Source organism: Pyrus communis, chromosome 7, assembly GCF_963583255.1.
Source record: "Pyrus communis chromosome 7, drPyrComm1.1, whole genome shotgun sequence".
Taxonomy (NCBI): domain Eukaryota; kingdom Viridiplantae; phylum Streptophyta; class Magnoliopsida; order Rosales; family Rosaceae; genus Pyrus; species Pyrus communis.
The window spans coordinates 7,190,360-7,214,434 of record NC_084809.1 but is presented as its reverse complement, the minus strand read 5'-3'; the positions used below and the strand labels follow the sequence as shown (position 1 = coordinate 7,214,434).

General features: G+C 36.6%; 2 protein-coding genes across 5 annotated transcripts; both read left to right on the top strand.

Annotated features, from left to right (window-relative positions):
• Window positions 1–818: 818 nt before the first annotated feature.
• LOC137741095 (uncharacterized) lies at window positions 819–3,551 on the top strand. 4 transcript variants are annotated; one of them, XM_068480902.1, is made up of 6 exons: window positions 819–959; window positions 1,271–1,398; window positions 1,508–1,564; window positions 1,705–1,797; window positions 2,596–2,674; window positions 2,801–3,551. In XM_068480902.1, the coding sequence occupies exons 2-6, from the start codon at window positions 1,273–1,275 to the stop codon at window positions 2,806–2,808; spliced, it is 363 nt and encodes a 120-aa protein (XP_068337003.1). In that variant the 5' UTR covers window positions 819–959; window positions 1,271–1,272; the 3' UTR covers window positions 2,809–3,551. The 4 variants fall into 4 exon arrangements, with proteins under 4 accessions (XP_068337003.1, XP_068337004.1, XP_068337002.1 ...); XM_068480903.1 differs by having other exon boundaries at window positions 861–990; XM_068480901.1 differs by lacking the exon at window positions 819–959 and having other exon boundaries at window positions 997–1,398.
• Window positions 3,552–19,872: 16,321 nt separating this feature from the next.
• Window positions 19,873–23,570, top strand: LOC137741096 (receptor-like protein 7). The gene has a single exon (XM_068480905.1). The coding sequence runs from the start codon at window positions 20,141–20,143 to the stop codon at window positions 22,646–22,648; it is 2,508 nt and encodes an 835-aa protein (XP_068337006.1). The 5' UTR covers window positions 19,873–20,140; the 3' UTR covers window positions 22,649–23,570.
• The last annotated feature ends 505 nt before the right edge of the window (window positions 23,571–24,075 follow it).

Sequence of the window (24,075 nt, the reverse complement as noted above, 5' to 3'; positions counted from 1 at the left end):
CCTTTTTTCCCATTACCGGATTCTAAATTCCACTAAAGCTACACTCAAAGCTTAAAAATTCAAAATTTCTTCAAGCAATTTCAACGAGTCTAAGATATCAGAAAGAAAGCAACTTTGAAAATGTAAAGGGGGACTGACCATAACCCTGTAAGGGTGATTGCATTTGTGAGGTGTAAGCTCAGCTCCAACAGAGAGGCACTCAATGCAAAGGTCAAAATCTGGACGCACCACACACTTTATCCGAATTTTCCCAGAAATACCCTTGTTGCAGTAATTGCAATAGTAGAAAGCCCCATTGGGTTCGCTGATTTCTTGGGCCATAGGTTTCTGAGCTGTGCCGCTGTTCTCCGCCACCTCCGCCCCCGAAGCCGCTCTCTTTCTTTTGCCCCTACTGCAAATTATCCAACAAATAAACAACTTTCTGTGAGACATAATTGGGAAATTTGAATTGCTTAATTATCTGATAAAGCTTGAAAATTTGCAGCGAATTGGTGAAAATTGCACTGACATCTGATTGGGATTGTCGACGGCGGCCTGAGAGACCGCGCGGGACCGACCCATCGGTTGAATTTCACCAACGAACCGAATGCAAAACCCTAGAAAATGAAAAACCCTAATTTTTCCACTGGTGAAGATTTGGGAAATTTCGATTAGGGCCAGTTGATGTGCTGGATGAAACGGGTACGGGTCTCATCCCCTCACCGGCGATGTGCGCGCGCCACATCATCGTCTACTAATCTGACGGTTGAAAAAAGTAATACGTAAAGCATATATCGTCTGTTGGATTTAGTTCAGGACAAGGGGCGTTTAACTAGAGCGTCTCACGGAATAAAAGATGGGGGAGCATTCCCTTCATTAAAACCTCGTCGTTTTTACACAATGCAATTCCCGCTAACAGTCTTTCCCTGTGCATCTCCTCTCAGCCGCAGCATCGCCGCTGCCGCCGCCGACTCTCACTGGTTAGGGCTTCGTCATCATCGTCTCTGCTCCGTAATTATTCCTCAGTGCTTGTTAGTAATCGTTGAAAAGTTCACAATTTTTCATTCCAAGTGGCTGCCCTTTACTTTGAGCTATTTGTTTACGTTGATTGAGCAAACTGTAGAGTTTCACTGTGACATATGAGCGCTTAGGATTGCTGCCTTTGTTTTTAGGTTTTAATTTATTGCTTTTATTATTTTTATATACGTATATTGTTGCTGTAATAATTATTTTTTCTTGATATTTATGAAGTTAATTAGATGAGAAATGTTTTTTCATATCATATGTTCAGAAATGGTGGGATTATCCATAGGAGAAAAGCATTTTATACAGGGTGGCATTGCTCAGGACATTCGTTCTGATGGCCGAAAGAGATCGACTCCTCGGCCCATCAATGTCAAAACTGGAGTTATTTCCCAGGTTAATATCTGTCATATGTTTCACTAAAAATAATGGATTTTATTTTTTGGTGTGATATGAAATTTTACTTATTTTGTTATAATTTCCGTTCTTTGTGGCCGTTGCCCAGGCAAATGGCTCGGCAAGGGTCAGGATGGGTGCTACAGATGTCATTGCCAGTGTGAAGGTATAACTGCGGTCTTGATGTACTTTTACATGCTATTGGAATGTCCTTGATCAAATTTAGGTAATTTGTTAGTCTAATTATTTGAGCTGCCCCTGGTTTTTCATACTATCATATTTGCTGGTAATGTTGACCGAGTGCAGGCTGAACTTGGAAGGCCAACTGCGCTGCAACCCGACAAAGGAAAGGTCTTTATAAATGTTGATTGCAGTCCAACTGCAGCACCAATGTTTGAGGTTAACACTTTTATCATCTGCTTCCTTCTCATGTTTTACTGCGTGAATTGAGGTTGTATAGAGATCTTGGTTTCTTCAAGATCCTGTAGACAGTTTACTACTTTGTTTTTGTTGAATTCACGCTCCGATAAAATACGAAGGTACTATATCTCAGTTTATGTTAGTTGTTCATTAGAGAATCTGAACTTCTCCTTTTGGTGTACGAGTCCATTGCAGAGAACGAATATCTATTTGTTGAATAAGTGGCCAAGTGGCCATACTTTAGAATTAACAAATAAAAAGGGGAAACATCTTTCCTTGTTTTGGGGAGGAAAAGAGGGAAAAGACCTTTGCTTTTGAAAAAGTTTTGTTCTCTTCTTCAACACCCGTGAGTGTTGTTTCATTAAAGAAAAGATAAGTTGGTTTTGAAGAAAAGAGAGAAAGAGAGAGCTCATTTGTTTTCGGTTGAGAAGAAAAAGAGGGAGAGAAGAAAGAGAGCTGAGTGTTTCGGTTTTGGCAAAAAGAAAGAGAGAAGAAAGAGTTCATTTTTGCAGAGAGTATTTTCTGATAGTGGATTATTGGGTGAGCTACTACTGCTCCGAGGACGTACTCCAGTTACACTGACTGTTGAGGAACCTCGTTAAAATCTTGGTGTCATTTTATATTTTGTTCTTGCATTTTCATTTGATAAATTTCCTGTGGGTTAGCTTGAGTTGGTTCCATTTGGTTTTGGTGCTATCCTAGCAGAACACTATTTTGCTTTTGTAGGACCAATGCATTTATACTTATTGTAAAGCTGTTGTTTTTTTACTTCTGCAGGGTAGAGGGGGTGAGGAGCTGTCAGCAGAACTCTCGGTGGCTCTTCGATGTTGCCTCTTGGGTGGTAAAAGTGGATCTGGTTTGTTTTCTCTTTTGGCAATGGATTCTCAGTTGAGCGTATTTTAATCCCACTGCAGAGTTGAAAATATAGCAAATTGCAAATGCTTTTTAGCCCTGTACTGAGTCATGTGCATATGTTTTTCAGGTAGGTAAGCACTATATTGTGGATGCCACTTCAGAAGAGGAATCACAAATGAGCCCGGCTGTTTCGATTTCCGTCAATAGGCAGGGGCACATCTGCGGTTTGACCAAACGGGGTGGTGCAGGCCTAGATCCAAGCATCATTCTTGACATGGTGTCGGTGGCAAAAACAGTAAGTGAGCAGCTGATAAACACATTGGATTCCCAGATAGCTGCTGCTGAAGCTGGTGAAGATGAATCATGACAGAGTGAGAATCTCTGATTATATCTAAATAGGTGGTTCGAGCAGGTCCTAGCTAGATGAAAATTGTAATTCCGATATTTGTTGTACGCACATTTGGTCCTAGCTAGAATCTCTGATTAGTATCATTACGCTGTTAAAGAGTTACTGTTTTGGTGTCTTTTGCATTCTAGGTCTCTATTGTATGATATTATCTCTCTCCATAGTTGGCATTTGCAAACGCTTGACTTGCAGTTAAACAAGTGCCGTGCCACCTGGAGCAGAAACCCGAGAATCGGGTCTAACCGGAAGAGTTTGAGCCGGATTTTTGAATCAACAAAACAAGAAGGAATGGTCTGAACTTAATTGCCATTCCTTATTTCCTTCAGTAGCAGGACATAATGATTGAGATTGGAAGTGATGGAATTCAAGTGACTTTACAACATAAGGATCTGACAAACATAACTCAAAGGCACGATCCGCATTCATTCGCACGTACTACCCGACAGTAAGGGCAGAAAAGGTTGAGAAATTCGGGGCAAAGTGATTTGTATCGATTTCTTTAACCAGATACGCAGCTTTCTTAGTTCTAACCTCCTTGCAGAGTCCCAATGTCAGTGCATTACAAGTCAGTATATCAGCATTCGCTCGGTTCTTCGACATCTTCACGAAAAGCCCATTGCCCATCTCCTACTGCATTAGCAGCCACATTCGCGGCGTTCATCTCACTAAAAATTCTATTTGCTTCTTGTAGTTTTCCTGCCTTGCAAAACCCATCAATAAGTGTGTTAAAAGTTCCCACACTCTGGTGCAATCCATTCTTCGCCATCAAGTTTTTGAACTTCAAAGACGAACTCATCTTCAAAAGAGATGTCAAATTTTAAACATCAAAATGATAATTGATAGCTTATGTGGCCATTTGACATTTTGTACAATATTTTACTCCACATGATATGTTAAATAATAATGTCATTTCATAAACTTTTTATCTTTTTGTGGAGTTCAATAATTAAGCCAACCAATCAAATATTTCAAAAACATAACAACATTTATTATATATATTATATTAATCTGTTAAAAAATCATTTAATGAATTTGACATCTGCTGTCAAATTTGACAGCAAAAAGCTTTGCCTTCAAATGACTCAACACCACATAAGAAATTGAAGGCTCGGTTGGAGATAGTTTGCTACCATTTTTTACTGTTGTATGCCTACATGGCAGTTTTGACATCGCCTTTGAAAATGCTCTTATCACGGTGCCCTGCAATCAGTGTACAGTAGGACACCACATTTCCCAGAAATTGTGGAGTTTGTAACGGTGGGTTCTTTCGGAATCGAATTGGGTTTTCTGGGTTAAATTCTTGGATAGATTCGAGAGTTCAAATCAACTTCTGACCGACTAACCTTGATGGAGGGGCAGAGGATGAAGAAAATGGTGGGCAATGAGCTCTGACTCTCTGATTCAATGTGGCAATTACAATCGTCGAGCAACAGGCGAGCACCGTCGTGCATTGAATCCCATGTCGAGCAGAAACAATGGGATTCGGGAAGAAAGAAAATAAAATTGGTCTTTTGAGAGTGGTGAACCATTTGGGATTGCTTTCAAGTTTGGGGGGAGGGTTGGACATTTGCCGAAGTAATGAATGATTTTGATTAATTTTTTCCGGAGAAATGATAAGATTTTATTAACAGAGAATTGTTATTGCCCTCTAAAATTTCAAATTTTCTTCTTTGGTGGTATCCACATGTTTTATGTATGGCATTTGAATCACTTTAAAGAGGAAATCTTGACTCCTTAAGATTGAGAAGGTGTACTTCCTTAAGATGCTTTGTTACCGATTTACGAAACTTCGTTCATATAATCGAAATTGTGCATATTGTAAATCACATTATAAAAGTCATATCTACAATAATAATAATAATAATAAAATATAAAATCTTTATAGTGTGATTTATAATATGAACTGTTTCCACCAGAGGAAAAATCATACATTTTACCTTTTTAAGTCTTTAAGAAACAAGAATGGCACGTTCCAAGTTGGAATAATGCAATTTTCATCTTAAGAGGCTGTAATGCTGGTATAAAAAAGGTTTTTCGCACACGGATAATAATAATGTGATTAAATTAGTTGTCAAATGATTTGTTTTTTTTTTTTAACAAACGATATTATCTACACTAAGGGAAATGGAGGTGGGCTTAGTCTTACAATGGGCTAGCAATAATGTGATTCAATAAGTTTTTTTTTATTTTATTTTTTTTGAACAAACGATATTATCTACACTAAGGTGGATGTGGATGGGCTTAACCTCACAATGGGTTAGCAATAATGTGATTTAATCAGTTGTTTATTAAATATTATTTTCTTTATTCTTAATATAAATTCAATAGAGACCGATTTTATTATATGGATTCAGCTGCTTTAATTGATTTATGAGGGGTTTCTTCTAGCATGATCTAAGATTATTCATTTACTTCAAATATTTGACTTTTCTTTAGTCAATTTACGCATATAAATATATTTAAAACATGTAAGTCACGCGTAGCATATCGTGATTCAAAAAAATGCCTTTTGCACGCTCTCATGCACGTGCATGAAAGCTAGTGAATCATAAACTAAACACAATAGTTTGGTTGTAGTTGGACGTGTGTGGGTGCTTGGGGAATCAAGAAACTTCATGGATCTGGGATACCCAACAGTCAACACGCATGTAATATAAGTTAGGAATGAAGATTGTCGTATCATTTAGCTATACCAAAAGATTTTTTGGCATCCGGAGGAGTATTCTTCCATAGAAATTTCAAAAGATGAGAAAGTTGAACTAGTCAAATTTCAACAAGTTTGAAAAATCAACTATTTATATATATGAGGATCCTGATTGATGTGTTATGTTTATTTGAAGAACAGTCTTCAAGTTATAGAGTGAGACATTCATTTAAAATTAACAAAACAATGTCATAATTAGAAAAAGGATTGTCTAGACTCTAACTGGTGGTGTACTTATTGACACATGACCTAAAATAGAGGAAAAATCATACAATTTACTTTTTAAGTCAACAAGAGTGGCAAGTTCCAAGTTGGAATAATGCAATTTTCAACTTAAGAGGATGTAATGCAGGTTATAAAAAAAATATTTCACACGCGGATAATAATGTGATTATTGTCAAATGATTGTTTTTTTTATTTTTTTAACAAATGATATCATCTACACTAAGTGGGAGGGGTGGGCTTAACCTCACAATGGGCTAGCAATAATGTCATTCAATAAGTTGTTTATTTATTTTTTATTTTTTTAACAAACGATATTATATACACTAAGGAGGAGAGGGTGGGCTTAGCGTCACAATAGGCTAGCAATAATGTGATTCAATCAATTGTTTATTAAATATTATTTTCCCTATTCTTAATATAAATTCAATAGAGACTGATTTTTATTATATAGATTCAGCTGCTTTAATTGATTTATGAGGGGTTTTTTCTAGCATGATCTAAGATTATTCATTTACTTCAAATATTGATTTTTCTTTAGTCAATTTACGCATATAAATACATTTAAAACATGTAAGTAACGCGTAGCATACCATGATTCAAAAAAATGCCTTCTGCACGCGCTCATGCGCATGCATGAAGGCTAGTGAATCATAAACTAAACACAATAGTTTGGTTGTAGTTGGACGTGCGTGGGTGCTTGGTGAATCAAGAAACTTCATGGATCCGGGATACCCAATAGTCAACACGCATACAATATAAGTTAGGAATGAAGATTGTCGTATCAATTGGCTATACCAAAAGATTTTTTGGAATCCGGAGGATTATTCTTCCATAGAAATTTCAAAAGATAAGAAAGTTGAAGAAAGTTGAACTAATCAAATTTCAACAAGTTTGAAAAATCAACTATTTATATATATGAGGATCCTGATCGATGTGTTATGCTTATTTGAAGAATGGTCTTTAAGTTATGGAGTGAGACATTCATTTAAAATTAACAAAACAATGTAATAATTAGAAAAAGGGTTGTCTAGACTCTATATGGTGGGGTACTCATTGACACATGACCTAAAATAGAGGAAAAATCATACATCTTACTTTTTAAGTCAACAAGAGTGGCAAGTTCCAAGTTGGAATAATGCAATTTTCATCTTAAGAGCCTGTAATGCCGGTTATAAAAAAGATATTTCGCACGCGGATAATAATGTGATTATTGTCAAATGATTGTTTTTTTATTTTTTTAACAAATGATATTATCTACACTAAGGGAGAGGGGGTGTGCTTAGCCTCACAATGGGTTAGCAATAATGTCATTCAATCAGTTGTTTATTTATTTTTTATTTTTTGAACAAACGATATTATCTACACTAAGGGAGAGGGGGTGAGCTTAACGTCACAATGGGCTAGCAATAATGTGATTCAATCAGTTGTTTATTAAATACTATTTTCTCTATTCTTAATATAAATTCAATAAAGACTGATTTTTATTATATGGATTCAGTTACTTTAATTGATTTATGAGGGGTTTCTTTCAGCATGATCTAAGATTATTCATTTACTTCAAATATTGACTTTTCTTTTGTCAATTTACGCATATAAATACATTTAAAATGTGTATGTCACGCATAACATGCCGTGATTCAAAAATGCCTTATGCATACACGTGGGCGTGTGCATGAAGGCTAGTGTATGGAAATTGAACATGTATAATGTAACTTTTTTTTTTCTTCCAAACTTTATAAATGGCTTGGTGTCTGTAAAATATTACAGGCAAAGTAGGGACGTTTGTATCATATCTTAAAATTAAAATTTTGTTGGCATAATCTACATTTTGTTTGTGCAACCAAAAATAAGTACTGAAAATGGACAGAAAACAATTTGTAAGACTCGAATGCATGTTGAGCATGACTAGAATATTTATGGTGATAATCGATTGATGACTGATCGAATGAAAATACTTACGCCGATAGAGGTTAGCGTGATAAACACAGAATTAAACCTACTAGCTAGCTCGACTGTTTCAATCATACGGATGTACAATAATCGACTTGACTCCATGGATAAGTGCTCTGCCTTGTTGCAATCCAAGGAATGGTTTTGCGATTAACAAGTCTGCTCCTGCATATTCTTTTGTTTAGCCAATGGTGGCATCTTGGACGTAAGAAGGAGAAGGGACGAGTAATTGTTGTCCATCAAAGGAGTACGTAATTTCGGGTTTCGATGGGGCTTTAGCCCTTTGTTACCGTGGCCGGAGAAACTCTAGATTTTTGGATGCTATTGATGTAACCCTTGTGTTGGTCCTTTGTATTATTGAATTATGAATGCAATTTCTATATTTTCTTAATGTCACTTTCAGTATTTATCTTGACAAGAACATGAATGGTAATTACTAATTGGCGATGCCTTATCATGTGGGACAAGACAAATTTGGCCTTAATAGCTTGACTTCAACTGAGAACAATTGGCGGATACGCGACGCCAACAAGTAACAACAACTAGAGATGTTTACTTGTCGGCTAACTAATGGTAAACTCTTGTAGACTAGTTAATGGCAGACTCTTGTAGGCTAGCTAGAGATGTTTACTTGCAAACGACTCGTATGACTTTTAAGTTTTCAAGTGATCGAGATCGGCATTTTATTGGCTTCATCGTCTCCTTAATGGGTTAATCAAGATGGCACTTCACAATTTATAACTCCCTCATTTAACTCTCAATTATAATATGAATGAAATGAGTTGGCTAGCTAGAAATAAGACTATAAGTGATGAAACGACCATGCAATAATTTCAAATAAAAAACAATAATATGGCATAGTGAATGGGAGGAAAAGAAACCGTTGCAATGAATTTGTATTTTGAAATACTCAACAAAATTACAACATTTTGGATAATATTTGTGTTCGACCCATGGAAGAACTTACTTGTCCTTTATTTACGATTAACGTATCTTCACATCTTCACCGTACGAACATCATAATCGGAACCTTTCATTCTCTTTATCATAATCATATATGCAACAAGTCCTTCAATTCAGAGATCTTTTAATCATTCATTCATGGCAAACCAATTAACGATTTTGGTAACAAATAACATCCTCATAATGAACTATTTATTATTTATTTTATGCATATGAATAGTTAAAAGATCTTCGAATTGAATGATGTTTTGTATGTATGATTTTTAGATGATAATAAAGAGAATAAACGGTGTCGGATTATGATGTTTGTAAAGTGAAGATACGGGGGTAGGAATGAAGGAGGCGGGAAGCTACCGCTTCTGGAATGCAAGCTTATCCTTGACTTTTTTTTGGAGAAGATAAGGTCATACCAAGGTAAATTCTTTCTATAAGCCATTATCAGACAACTAGAAATCAGACAATGACAGATGGTCCTGTGATAGATTGATTGACGCCATTTGTTAGAACAACTTCCATTGAGTCTCTGCACCTATCCTTTTTTATAACCCGGTCAACGGAATATTTTGTTCTGCGCTTTGAAGAATAAGTTAATCGGAATAACAAAATTGGAAACGTTTTCTAAGTTTGTCGATCACCATAGTTCGAGTAATGTCGCCAGTATAATTATGAGAATGACTCGAAATTATGTAGGAAGCAACAATGTCAATCTCTTTATTCCCCATGGCAATTATGGAACACGAAGCCAAGTAAGAATGTCACTTACTGAACAAGCTTGAATGACGTTGATCATGAATGCGTAATGTAACTTAAATTTCATGACAATCTTTTGTTTTACACACATATGTTCCTTTTTCCCTTCTACTTTTAGGGGGATGAAGACCAATCAGCACCTCCTTATTTTAGTCCGTTTGAATTCGTGGGATTTACAAATATTTTAAACCGTTTTGGAAAATATATTTTAAATCGTAGATAATCATAGCTAAATTGTAGGGATTATTGTGAAAATAAATTGAATCTAACCACTTTTTTTTTAACCATTTAGATTCAATTTATTAGGCATAGACAAGCAGATTCACTAGTACAAAAACATGTTTGCGCGACGAAAACTTGCGCGACGCAGCTAAATGCGTCGCGCAAAGTATGTTTGCGTGCGGGACACACAAACGTCGCGCAAATGGCCTTTCGCGACAAAGATTGGCGTCGCTCAATAATGTTTTGCGCGACGTAAGGGTACTTACGTCGTGCAAAACAGTATTGCGCGACGCCAATCTTCGTCGCGCAAAGGCCATTTGCGCGACGTTTTGTGCGTCCCGCACGATTTTGGCGCTGAAGCAAGTAAGTTTTACCGCTTTTTCTGTTGACTTTGCGTGACGCAGGGCTATGTGAGTCGCGCAAAACAGCTTTGCGCGACGCACGTGCACTTAGGTCGCGCAAAACATCTTTGCGTGACGTATGTGGCGTCGCGCAAAACAGCTTTGCGCGACGTAAGTGCACGTACGTCACGCAAAACAGCTTTGCGCGGCGTAAGTGCACGTGCGTCGCGCAAAGCTGTTTTGCGCGACGCCACATACGTCACGCAAAGTCAGCGACTTTTTTTTTCTTTACTTAAGCAGTTTGGGTGGTAGAAACTGCAAACTAGTTGCAGCAGCTACCTCCCTTGGATCTTGACAATGTTTTCGCCATGCTTTCATGCAACCTCATTCAATATTCCTTCAACACCTTATTTACACTTTAAAACCTACATCTATGGATGGTAGTTAATTACACTTTAAAACCTACTATAAGTTGGAGGGTAGTTAATTTACTTTGTCACACACATGACCTGACATTGCACATGAGATGTGAGTGTGGTGAGCATGTTGAGCATGCTCCTAGTGAAGATCAGATAAATGTCCTAATTTGAATTCTTCGACACTTGAAGGCAACTCCAAATGCAAGGGTTTATGTTCACGAAACATAATCATTTTCTTGTGGAGGGACACACTGATGCATATTGAGCACGAAATATTATAGAAAGAAGGTCCACATCCTGTTATTTAACATTTTGTTGAGATGATAATTGTTGAGAAAGAATCCCATATTGATGGAAGGAATGACCTTGCATAAGTTTTATAAGAGGTTGAAATTAGGGACGTTTGTATTGTATTTCAAATTCATCCAAAACCAATCCCCGAATTTCAATTTTCTTTTATACTAACATGTTGTTGATGATTCAGGCACCCAATCTTGAATTTAAACTATTACCGGATCATTTCAAGTATCACCGTCCATTCAAAGATAAATTCCATGCCGTTTGATTAAATAAAAAAAAATATTAAAGTTAAAAAAAAAAAACATGGCAGAATGATGGAGCCTTCACAAAGGATGTTTACGTGAAGCCCCACTACGAGGCATCGGAGCGGGAGGCATTGGAGCGGGAGGCATCAAAGCGGGAGGCATCGGAGATAGACCATTCGAGGCCTCGATACTTGGTGGAACGCTAGATGACCCAGGAAAGAGGTGCCTCTGGAGATAAGCCGCAAGCCGTTGACGGTCACTTTGAATCCGACCTTCAGATTCTTGCAGCTCATCAAGCTTCCTCTTCATGCCCGTCGAATAATTGTTTGCAAGCACGTGCAAACTTCTATTCTCGTGCTTAAGCTGTTTGATCTCTTGCTTGAGACTTTCCACCTCTGCCATCAACGATTCAACCTGACGGGAGCGAGCAAGTAGGCGTTGGCCCATGTTAGACACAGAGCCTGCACACTGAACACTGAGAGCGAGGGACTCTTGAACGGCCAACTCATCGGACCGTCCTGAAAGCAGCCTACTATCTTTAGGAGTGAGGAGGTTCCTAGCTACTATCGTAGCTGTTGTTGCATCCGTCATCATGGAGTCTTCACCTGTAAGAGGGCCATTAGAAGATAAAAAAGAAGGGCGCCATACATTACCTTGACGGGGCGCAACCGGATCGCTGCTGAGACTCAAATCTAAGCAAAGGTTAGATGAGTTAGTCATTTTTCAAAGGTGTTCAAAGAGAAGGGTTGGATGAAGTAAAATCTAAAAGGGCCGGAGACGATTTTCAAAGATGGGCAATCTTCAAAGTGTGCATGTTGGAGGTGATCGATACCTCTATAAAAAGCTAAGGCGACACGACCACCGATTCAAAAAGCCGGAATTTCCTGCGTAAAGTTCGGCGACGCTCTCTCGGCTTTCCAGAAAACGCGTGCAACTTTGTTCAGAAATCGAAGAGGCGTTTGTTCAGAAAGCAAAGAGGCGCTAGCTCAGAAATCGAAGAGGCATTCGTTCAGAAATCGAAGAATCAGCACTTTTTTTAAAAAGCCGGATTTGCTGGATCAAAATTTTTGTCGACAATGGTAAAAGAACAGTACCACCACTTGCTATTGGGAAATCCCTATATATGTCGACCTTCATCTTTTATGGCAAGGCAGACCTGAAGAAAATGCCCAACTCTTCCTCACCTATGAGGGCGCACTCCCAGCAAAGCCTATCGAATTACTCAATTTTTTCTTCTTCCCCAAAGAAGATACCAGATGCTTGGAGTACAGATGACCCAGGAGGAAACGGTAGATCGAAGCATGTGGAGACAAGCACAACAAATACATGTGCTGATTCATTCAACGCTTCTTCAAAAGCAAAGGTATCTCATATCATCAAGGTCAAAAGCAAAAGTATCTCATATCATGCTCTTTCCCTGTCTTTTTCTTTGTCCTTGTTCTTACTCGCATGGCAAAGTGAAAGAAGCAATCAGCCAGCACTTGGAGTCAGTCTTCCGATCTGGAACCGACTGCTTGTAATCTATTCCCTGGTTGCTTACCTAGCTTTGCTCTCGAGTAGTCATCTTCAACGGTTGATACACTTCCAGAGAATGGACCACTTCTACAAAGGGGAGCAAGTAAGGCAAGTGAAAATGATACATTGAAGCATGTGAAGACAAGCAACAACTGCATATGCTGAGTTATCCTCTAACCCTCTTCAATACGAATTGGAGAGATTGAACAAAGAAACAGATAAAAAGAGTAAGCTCAGACCTTCGGGGGAGACCAAAAGAATCTTCCAGCCCAGTTCAAGAGTAGCCTGTGGAAAATCAACGATTGGAGGAAACCAAAAGAATCTTCCAGCCCAGTTCACGAGTAAGCCTGTGGAATCACCAAGATCAAGCCTCAATGCAATCACCAAGGAGAAGATGGAATTTACACTCCATATAGGGTCAAGGAGTGTAGCTGTAAAAAATCATCAAAATCGGCGTTAAAACTACCGTTAAATCGTTATTTTTCCTTATTTTGGCGTATGCGATCTCGAAGCATATACAAACAAGTTTGACGGTTGGATCGTTGAAACTAGTTTCGTACAATGTGTTTCCCATCAAGTGCAATGGTATATGTATTTACTAAGTAGATTTTAATTTATTTATTTTGTGCTTATAACACTTAAGAAATTGAATGATATATATGTAAAACAAATTATTATGGGTTTTTTTTAGAATAATATATTATTGTGGGGTTTATGTGAAATAAAAATTGAACTTGAAAGGAGTAAAGTCACATTTTTGGTAATTTTTTTAATACTTTAAAAAAAAATAAAAAAACCTTGCGCGACGCTTTAATCGTCGCGCAAAACCACTTTGCGTGACGTCGAATTGTATACCTACGTCACGCGAATTGATAATTTTGGCGGTCCATAGCGAAAAATAGGCGCTTTTTTTCAATTTTTCCAAGCGAAAAATAGGTATGTAGCCTCATTATTACACCTTATCTTATCTCCTGTTGATACGAATTTTGTTGGTTTTTCGATTTTATCAGGGTCCCTTTTTTTAACGCCTGGCGTTCGTTGGTGAGTTTTTCTACTTTTTTAGTACTTTTTTGCAGATATAGCCTACAAATGTTGTCCCGAAGGTTGGACATAATCATTACTTCCTATTACAATTATTAAAGTTAATTCAATTAACTAAAGTTGATTTGAATGTGATGATGATGGAGATATTTGCATAGGTGATAGAATCTTGCTGACAACTTTCGATATTCAGATGGAATTTGCGTATGAATTTTGTTTATCTAATTTAGGGTGTTTTGTTTATATCGTTAGATTCGTCGCTTGAGTGTATGATTTTCTTCTGTTTTTTGTTTCAGGAGATGTTGCTCTACATTTCTTCGGGCTAACAATTCTCGACTTTTTTTATGTATTGTATAGTAAAATCACGGATTTACCCCTTCTGTACGAGTGTCCGCCGTCGTAGAAAGGAAGGAGACGGGTGGCACTCTTCTTCTGCTTCTCTCAGGTTGAAGAAGATTTCTCAAGCAGCTATAATTTCTTTTGAGATTAGCATCTAATATCTTCTTTAAGACAATTTTTTATATTATATTATCAAAAGCTGTAATATCTTCATTTTATTGTTGTTTTGTAATTTCAGAACAATGTGTTTGTACGCTTCTGATTAAACACAAAAAGGAGTCCTTCAACATGGAACATGAAGATGTAATTGAAGTTTCTACAGAAGTTACTAAATACTTGATTAACAATGACAATGATGTATCCCTTCACATTGCAAAGCTCATCCCCTCCGTTAGCAATTCTGGACAATTTGAGGTAACATCATCAATTCATTTTATCAATTTTTTTTGTTTGAGCGATTAATTATCGCATAAACCCAATTAAATTTCAATACAAAAACTTGAATTTTGTTTTAATTTTAATAGTTGTAGTAGTATATACCATTGATTTAACTTTGTACAGCAATTCTTCCCTTCTGGTTCTGCAAATCCGTGAACTTCGCACCAGAAACCAACGACTACGATATAGGCACATATATGTTAGTTGTTGAACATATCGTTGTAAATAGATTTCCACATGAATGCAAATAGTGTTGTATATCATAGGTATTTAGAACTCTCTGCATGTTTAATATGGTTTTAAAACCCGCAGCATCGCGCGGGCACCATTGCTAGTGATATACTATTAGGGGAGGTTGCTCGCCTAGAGGGTTGCCCATCCGAGTTGGAGGACCGGCCAGAGGATTGGGAATGGCTCTGCAACCATTTTACGGACCCAAAATTTGTGGTATGTACTTAATATTTTAATAATAATTCATTAAAGTTTTAGTTATTTTTTTAAGCTTTTTAAAATAATTTCTTTCAAATTGTGTTTAACAGAAGAAATCTGTTGCTGGCAAGATAGCTCGGGACTCTAAGACACTTCTCCACCATTCCGGTTCGAAGCCCTTTTCGTATAGGCTTGAGACACGACGTCAGGTAAAAGTATATTAATTTTGAAATTTTATACAATTTATTTTTTATTATTGATTAATAAAATTTTCCTAATGTTTTTTTTTTAGGAGGGTTCTAAGTTCCCTGAGATCGACGTGTTCAAGGACGTTTATGTTCGACCTGGAAATGAGATCGCTGAGCAGCTTCATGTAAGTAGATGTAATTGTTATTATTCTTATATTTATGAATCGTTCAAATATTATATATTTTGTTATTAACCATTATATGTTTTTTCTTTATTATTACAGGCTACTATGGTGGAAAAGGGCGATGCTGTTCTCCAAGAAGCAACATCGCAACTTCTCCCGGAAACTTACTTGTCCCTCATTTATGATTAACGTATCTTCACGTCTTCATCGTACGAACATCATATTCGGAACCATTCATTCTCTTTATCATAATCATATATGCAAAAAGTCCTTCAATTCAGAGATTTTTAATCATTCATTCATGGCAAACCAATTAACGATTTTGGTAATAAGTAACATCCTCATAATGAACTATTTATTATTTATTTTATGCATATGAATAGTTAAAAGATCTTCGAATTGAATGATGTTTTGTATGTATGATTTTTAGATGATAATAACAAGAATAAACAGTGTAGGATTATGATGTTTGTAAAGTGAAGATATGTTAATAGTAAGTGGGAAGACAAGTAGGTTTCTTTATGACAAAACACAAGCATTTCCAACTTTTATTATAATCAGAAACTAAATTTTTCATTAAATTTAAGATATGTATGAGGAAGGTGTGGCTCGATCTAAGCAGGGTCTATTTCTATTACAAAGAAAATATCTAGTAGACTTGTAAAATAAAAAAACTAAAATCCTCGATTGCAAGCCTGCAAATGTTCCAATTCTGTAGATTAATAAACATATAGGAGAATATCCCGATCACGTTCCAACAAACAAAGAGCGGTACTATAAGTTGGAGGGTAGTTAATTTACTTTGTCACACACATGATCTGACATTGCACATGAAATGTGAGTGTGGTGAGCATGTTGAGCATGCTCCTAGTGAAGATCAGATAAATGTCCTAATTTGAATTCTTCGACACTTGAAGGCAACTCCAAATGCAAGGGTTTATGTTCACGAAACATAATCATTTTCTTGTGGAGGGACACACTGATGCATATTGAGCACGAAATATTATAGAAAGAAGGTCCACATCCTGTTATTTAACATTTTGTTGAGATGATAATTGTTGAGAAAGAATCTCATATTGATGGAAGGAATGACCTTGCATAAGTTTTATAAGAGGTTGAAATTAGGGACGTTTGTATTGTATCTCAAAATTAAAATTTGTTTACTCAGATAGATGTTAGCGTGATAAACATGGAATTAAACCCACTAGCTAACTCGACTGATTCATTTATACAGATGTACAATAATCGACTTGACTATATTGATGAGTGCTCTGCGATGTTGCAATCCAAGGAATGGTTTGCGATTAACAAGTCTACTTCTCTAGATCCTTTTGCTTATCCAAGTGAGAATCTAAAGGTAAAAGAGTCCCGTATTGGTGAAAGAGAAACCTTGCAAGGGCTATAAGAGGTTGGGATACTCCTCATATTGCCAATTAGTTTTATGATGGAACCTCAACTTTCTTCATGGTATCAGAGCAGGTTGGCCCAATAGCCACATGTGCTCCACATCACCCAATTCTTTTTGGCCACGTGTTTGGCTTGAAAATTTGCCACACGTGAAGGGGCGTATGAGAATGTGAAGATAAAAGAGTTCCGCATTGATGAAAGAAAACCTTGCAAGAGCTTAAAAAAATTGGACCACTCCTCATATTGTCAATTAGTTTTATCATATGGTGGAACCTTAACTTTCTTCAATCCAAAAATTGCGTCTTGGATGCAAGAAGGAGGTGGGACGAGTAATTCTTGTTCATCAAAGGAGTACGTAATTTCGGGTTTCAATGCTATTGATGCAACCCTTGTTTTGCCCATTTGTTACTATGGCCGGAGGAACTCAAGATTTTTAAGATGCTATTGATGTAACCCTTGTGTTGGTCTTTTGTATTACTGAATTATAAATGCAATTTCTATTTTTTCTTAATGTCATTTTTAGTATTTATCGTGATAAGAACATGAGTGGTAATTACTAATTAGCAATGCCTTATCATGTGGGACAAGGCAAATTTGGCCTTAATAGCTTGACTTCAACTGACACAATTGCCTGATACCCAATGCCAATAACTAGCAACAACATTAATGGTAGACTTGTAGGTTAGCTAGAGATGTTTACCTGCAAACGACTCATATGACTTCCAAGTCTTCGAGTGATCGAGATCGGCATTTTATTGACTTCATCGTCTCCTTGTTTGGTTTTCCTTTTCATTTCTTTTTTGTCACCACTCAATGACTCATCACTCATCCCCATATTTTTTTTACATATGTTTTGTGAAGAATAATACTTGTGCTTGCTTTTTGGAATGAGCTTATTTCTTTACTTACAAATAGTGAATTTTTACAGTATAAATTTATAAATGGAACATTTCAATTTTTTAATCTTTATTTTAAAATCATCTCCACAAGAAAATCATTTGAATCAGAGGTCGTTTAGATCCAAATGTATCAAACAAATTAACAGTGTAAGTACCAACTAACATATATATGATAAAATGTTGATCTATTTGTTACATTTAGATGAATAAATAATATCTAATTCGAATGATATTTATAGGCATGATTTTCAAATGAAGATTAAGAAATTGAATGATTTTGATTATGAAATTTCTACGGTTAAGATGCTTTATTTGTAGGGTGTGATATCCACACACCCCATTTTACTTCTCACACACCTTTTTAATTTTCAACCGTCGGATCAGATGAATTGAAGAAGATCAACAGACATAAATTATCAAGAGTGTGTGAGAAGTAAAATGGGCTGTGTGGATAGCACACCCCTATTTGTAAGTGGGAGAATGAGCTCATCTCCCAAGGAGTACAAGTATTATCACACACCTTTTTGGATAATGCTTGTCCCTTCACTTACTCTTAATGTATTTTCATTGTACGAACATCATATCGAAACTGTTTATCCTCTTTATCATAATCATATCTGCAAAAATCCTTCAATTCAGAAATCTTTTAGTCATTCATTCATGAAAGCCAATCAACGTTTATAGTAACAAGTAGCATATTCATAATGAATTGTTTATTTGTTTTATGTATATGAATGGTTAAAAAATCACTACGAAAAATCATAAGTGTACCGAAAAATCACTACGAAAATATTTTCTTATATAAGATACTTACCATAATGAGGAGAAATTATAGAGTGGTATTGTATCACCATGTCAGTTATGATATTCCACTCAAAATTTGCCATGTATACAACTTATTTACAGTTGGAATAAATATTTATTTTATACTTGCAAATTAAAATTTTCAAAAAAAAAGAAAAGAAAAATGAAAATAATTCTGCAGCCATCGCTGCCGTTGTCGACTTTCCCTTTCTTCTTCGACCTCTTTCTCTCTCTACAACTCTCTATCAAATACCAGGGTCGAAGGGAATAATGATAACTTTCAATAGATGAGAACCCTATTGATGATTTTGTGGATTTTGGTGCTGCATTTCGCAATCTGGCAATGAATTGGAAGGGCATGACCCTTTTTTCTAATTACCTGTCTAAACTAATGGTTATTTGTAATTGTTGAAGTCTGGGGAAGAGATCAAAAGGGGCGGCAGCCTCAGAGCAAGGGGTGGAATTCTGGAGAACTGCACTGAGAATACGTAGGAATGGAGGAATGGAGGTGGTTATGGGTATTTTATTTTCTTCAAGTTTTTATTTATTTTTTAAATTTCATTTTTTTATGTTAAAATAAGCTTTAATCCCAGCTGTATAACAATTGTACATGTGTCAACTTTTAAGTGAAAGTATCATATGCTGATGTGGTACTACGGTACTACCTAATAATTTCAAGAATTAAAAATTATAAATAAAACAGAGAAACATTAAATACATATGCTGACATTAAATAAAATCTAAGGACTAAAATCAAATTTTAATCTTGTATAAGATATTTTTCTAAATTTTATCTTATTTAAATATTAAAATCTAATTTTTTATAAAATTAATCATGTTACATCCTGCAATATATAATTAATATTGTGCGCACCCAAAAATTTGTGTTAAGTGCTGAATAGGATATTAGCCAGCTTCGAAAGACTTCCATCGATTCGTCGGCCTGTCACTTTGAATGCATGGTTAGCTTTACAAGAACGTTTATGTTGATGATCAGTGGCTTATAATCTGGTTCACAAGACCTCATGCCCATGATTAGTGGAACAAAAGCTACTCTGTTTGTGAAAGAGATAGTAGCCTCAGTAACATTTTTATTAGTAGGAGTAACAACTAATTGATTGTTATGTGTGCAAAGCTCGAGAAAATAGAACACTAACATTAAATTAAAAACTAAATTAATTAATATTCACGTACTATGAATAAATTGCGTGTATACAAAGTAAATCCTACTACATGGATGAACTTCAACTCAAGTCATTAACATTAGATAATTAAGTGTAACAATAAATAAATTGAGTTAAAGAGTATATATACATAGAATTAGAACATGTATTGAAAAGATAAATAAGCGTTGAGATGAGTCACATATGCAAACGACGACTTGACTTCAAGTCTTCAAGTGATGGCGATCACCTGATTTTATCTACTCAAAGTATTACGTTCACATTTTTTAAGATCAAACGAGCGTATAGATAAAACTAAACGATCGAGTTTGCAATTATTACATGCAAACTATGAATGACTTCAAGTCTTCAATTGATCGAGACATCAATTCACCACCCACTCATCGATCGACTCATACTTTTTTTTATTTATGCTTTGCTTGAGTTGTGTCTATAAAAGGAGTTAACTTCTCCACTCTTAATTATCCGAGAGCCATAAAACAATATTTCCTATAACCAGAAAAACACACTACCATGAAAATGGAATCTTGGTTGTCCAAGTTTACCTGTTTCCATTGTCTTCTTTTTCTATTACTCAATGCTACTCACTGTCTTTCATTTATGCAGACTCAGACACAGACACTTTGCCATGCTAACGAGCACTCCTTCTTGTTACAATTCAAGGAAAGATTTACGATAGACAAGTCAGCTTCTAGATCTCCTTTTGCTTATCCGAAGGTAGCATCTTGGGCTCGAGAAGGAGATCAGAATCAGAGTAACTGTTGTTCGTGGGATGGTGTTGAGTGCCATGCGGAGTCTGGCCGTGTCATTGGCCTTGACCTCAAGAGCAGCTGTCTCTATGGTTCTATCAATTCCAACAGCACCCTCTTCCGACTCGTTCACTTACAGATGTTTGACCTCTCAGATAACAATTTCAATTCGTCTGAAATACCATCGAGATTGGGCCATGACCTTTCAAGTCTATCCTATCTCAACCTTTCACGATCTGCATTTTCTGGCCAAATTCCATCTGAAATTTCAAAGCTATCCAAACTGTCTACCCTTGTCTTGTCTTACAATAATGGTTTGGATCTTAGGAAGTCCATCATGAGAATCCTAGTCCAAAACTTGACCAGCATAAAACAACTTCATCTTAGTGATGTAGGCATATACTCCACTATGCCTGATATCTTGGTCAATGCATCTTCTCTCACATCTCTCAAACTAAGCAACTGTGGGTTGTATGGGGAACTTCCTAGTTCTATCGGAAACCTTCATTCCTTAAATTACTTTGATATCTCATACTGTGGTTTGGATTCCCATGTTCCATCTTCATTCGGAAACCTTACCCAATTAACTCATCTGCGTCTCACCTCCAACTGTTTGCAAGGAGAAATTCCTAAGTCGCTTTTCCACCTCAGAAATCTTGAACGCCTTGGCCTTTCCGGTAATAATTTGAGTGGATTAGTTGAGTTTGATGAGTTTTCCAACCTCAAAAAGTTGAAGGTACTTGGTTTATCGCACAACAAGTTATCCGTGCATGTCAAATCTGGTTCGAGTGCTACTTTTCCAAAGTTCGAAATTCTAAAGTTGGGTGAATGCAACTTGACAGAGTTTCCAGAATTTTTGAAAAATCAATACGAATTGGAAGATCTAGACCTTTCTAGTAACAACATTCATGGCCAAATACCAAAATGGCTCTGGAATGTAACTAGAGAAACTTTGGTCCATCTCAACCTCAACTCTAACTTCTTAACAGGCCTTGAGGAGAATCCAGTCACTCTTCCATTGAAAAATCTACAACTGTTTAATCTTGCTTATAATCGGTTACAAGGGTCATTGCCAATTCCACCACAATCTATCACGACTTACAGGGTTGACAACAATAATTATAGTGGAGAAGTTTCACCATTGTTCTGCAACTTGAATTATCTTCAAGTTCTTACTTTGGGCAACAACAACCTGAGTGGCATGCTTCCAGAGTGTTTGGGGAAGTCCAGTAGCTTGGAAATACTGCATTTGATGTTTAATTCTTTCCACGGCGATATTCCTCCATTTTGTGCTAACAAAAATAGTTTGAAATTTGTTGGGTTGGGTTACAATCGGTTACAAGGGATGCTACCAAGATCAATGACCGATTGCATTCAGTTAGAGTTTCTTCACATTGGCAACAATCAAATCAGTGACATCTTCCCTTCTTGGTTAGGGGTACTTCCAGTATTGAGGGGTCTCTTTTTGGGGTCGAATGCATTTCATGGGATAATTGGGAAGCCTCCAACTGATCATGAGTTCCCAAACTTATGCATCATTGATTTATCCAACAATCTATTTTCAGGTATGTTGCCTTCTAAGTACATGGAGAACTGGAATTTCATGAAATATGTTGTCACGAACAAGGGAAGCCGGTACTTTACAGTCTCATCGAATGCCAGCACAAATAAATATGGATATTACTTTCAATTTTCATATGAGATGATAATTCATGTAAAAGGTGTTGAGTTGACATATCATCAGACCCCCTATGATATGAGACTCATAGATTTCTCAAGTAATAGATTTGAAAGAGAGATTCCAGCAAGTATCATTGGGAGTCTAGGAGCACTTCATGTGCTAAACCTCTCCAAAAACACTATCTCTGGTCAAATCCCCTCATCTCTAGGGAACTTGACTGCTCTTGAATCGTTGGATCTCTCTCAAAACAAGCTCTCAGGAATGATCCCCGGTAGTTTGGCACAACTCACTTTCCTTGGGTACTTCAACGTGTCGTATAACCATCTTTGGGGGCCTATACCACTTAGTCGACAATTTGGTACATTCCTAGAAGATTCATACCAAGGAAACTCAGGTCTGTGTGGAGAGCTTTTGTCTAAGAAATGTGAGGCTTCTGAGAGCTCGAGGAGACTGCCACGATCAAGCTTTGAAGAAGATGAAGAGGCTGGGCTTCCATTTGAGTTTGACTGGTATGTAGTCTTGCCGGGAGTTATTAGCGGACTAATAGTGGGAGTGGTTGCTGGAAACACATTGGCAGACAAGAAGCATTAATGGTTTGTGGAGACATTCAGCAGGAGGAGAAAGCCAACAACCGCAAGGGCGACGAGGGGACGCCGAACTTAGCTTGATGTGTCTACCGGCTAGAGAAATGTTTGGGCCTTCAAGGCCAATGTCATGTTTTTTATGATTTCTGGTGCTTCAGCATATGTTGTTATGTTATATTACAATAATGGGGTTCTATAAGTTTGCTTTGTATAATATTTCTACTTGATCAAATTCAGTGTTATCAACTAAGTAGTTGGAATTACGTTTCCTGTTTCCATTTGCTTCTAGGTCAAAACTAGCAAAAGTGTCGTGCTCTGCTGTGGGTTTTAAATTCGTAGTTTATAGCAAATATGAATCATTTCCCTAATAAAGAGAGAGTTTGAATAACAAGTACATAATAAGCAATTGATACTCAAATGCTACCAACACCTTAACTGCATTCATAAACACATATATCACTATACACATAATAGATACTTCTGAAAATTCCATAAAATCACAAATCAACCCATTCATTTCTAAAATAACTCTTTAAGTTACATTACATTTTATTTACTTTGCATTCAAAGCATAAGTGCAATCCAAATGGGAGATTTCTAAGTTACAGTTATATACATTTCCAAAAGTTTCCCACATTGATTAGTCGTTCATTCTGCACCTGCATTTTACTAATTCTACGTTAAGAGTTCTATATACAACTCAGAAAAGAAGATTTTAACAACTACAAGGATGGACAGTAACACCGCATGACGGTGTTATGATAAAAAATGATAAACAACATACTAAACAGAAGTGATGTTTTAAATCTGGAATGAATGCATACCTAAAGAGCTGATTTCAAATTGGCGATCCCTTTCCCATCCTGGTAACATTTATCAATTGGAATCAATAAAATTTTCTTGATGAGAGCAAAGCTAGGAGTCTCAATTTCAAAGAGATTTTAGCAGATGAGAAAAGAATTTACCTTTGGAAAAGTTTGAACGGTTGCGGCGGTTGGTAGAATCGAAGAGATTTTAGCAGATGAGGCGAGGAGGAAGACAGGGAGAGTAGAGGCAAGCAGCGCGGTGAGAAAAACAATGTGGGAACTGGGAAGTATCTAGAGAAACGGTGGGTTTACAAATTGGAAAGATTTTTTAATATGCCCAGAACACGATGTGAGTTATTATGTGTTTTTATATAAATAGTAAGATTTTTGTATTAAAAAATTAATAATATAAAAAATAAAAATTTTCATCGCTTATATAATAACATTTAGTGTATCACTTGTATTATGAACAACGGAAAATTTCTCGACAAGTTGAAGAGGCATGGCCTTTTTGGCCATCTTACAATGTAGCTAAAAAAAAATAGCGCTGAAAAATGATAGTGAAACAGGGGCTTTTTTGTCCTTCACTGTACTTAGAAACTGTGTTTATTTTCCTTATTGAGCTTTA

Bases quoted from the DNA above. Each gene is read 5' to 3' on its own strand.
- LOC137741095 (XM_068480901.1), top strand. From the start codon at position 1,246: ATGTTTTTTCATATCATATGTTCAGAAATGGTGGGATTATCCATAGGA. The intron at 1,565-1,704 runs GTATAACTGCGG...GACCGAGTGCAG, and splicing joins ATGTCATTGCCAGTGTGAAG to GCTGAACTTGGAAGGCCAAC. The intron at 1,798-2,595 runs GTTAACACTTTT...TTACTTCTGCAG, and splicing joins CTGCAGCACCAATGTTTGAG to GGTAGAGGGGGTGAGGAGCT.
- LOC137741096 (XM_068480905.1), top strand. From the start codon at position 20,141: ATGAAAATGGAATCTTGGTTGTCCAAGTTTACCTGTTTCCATTGTCTT.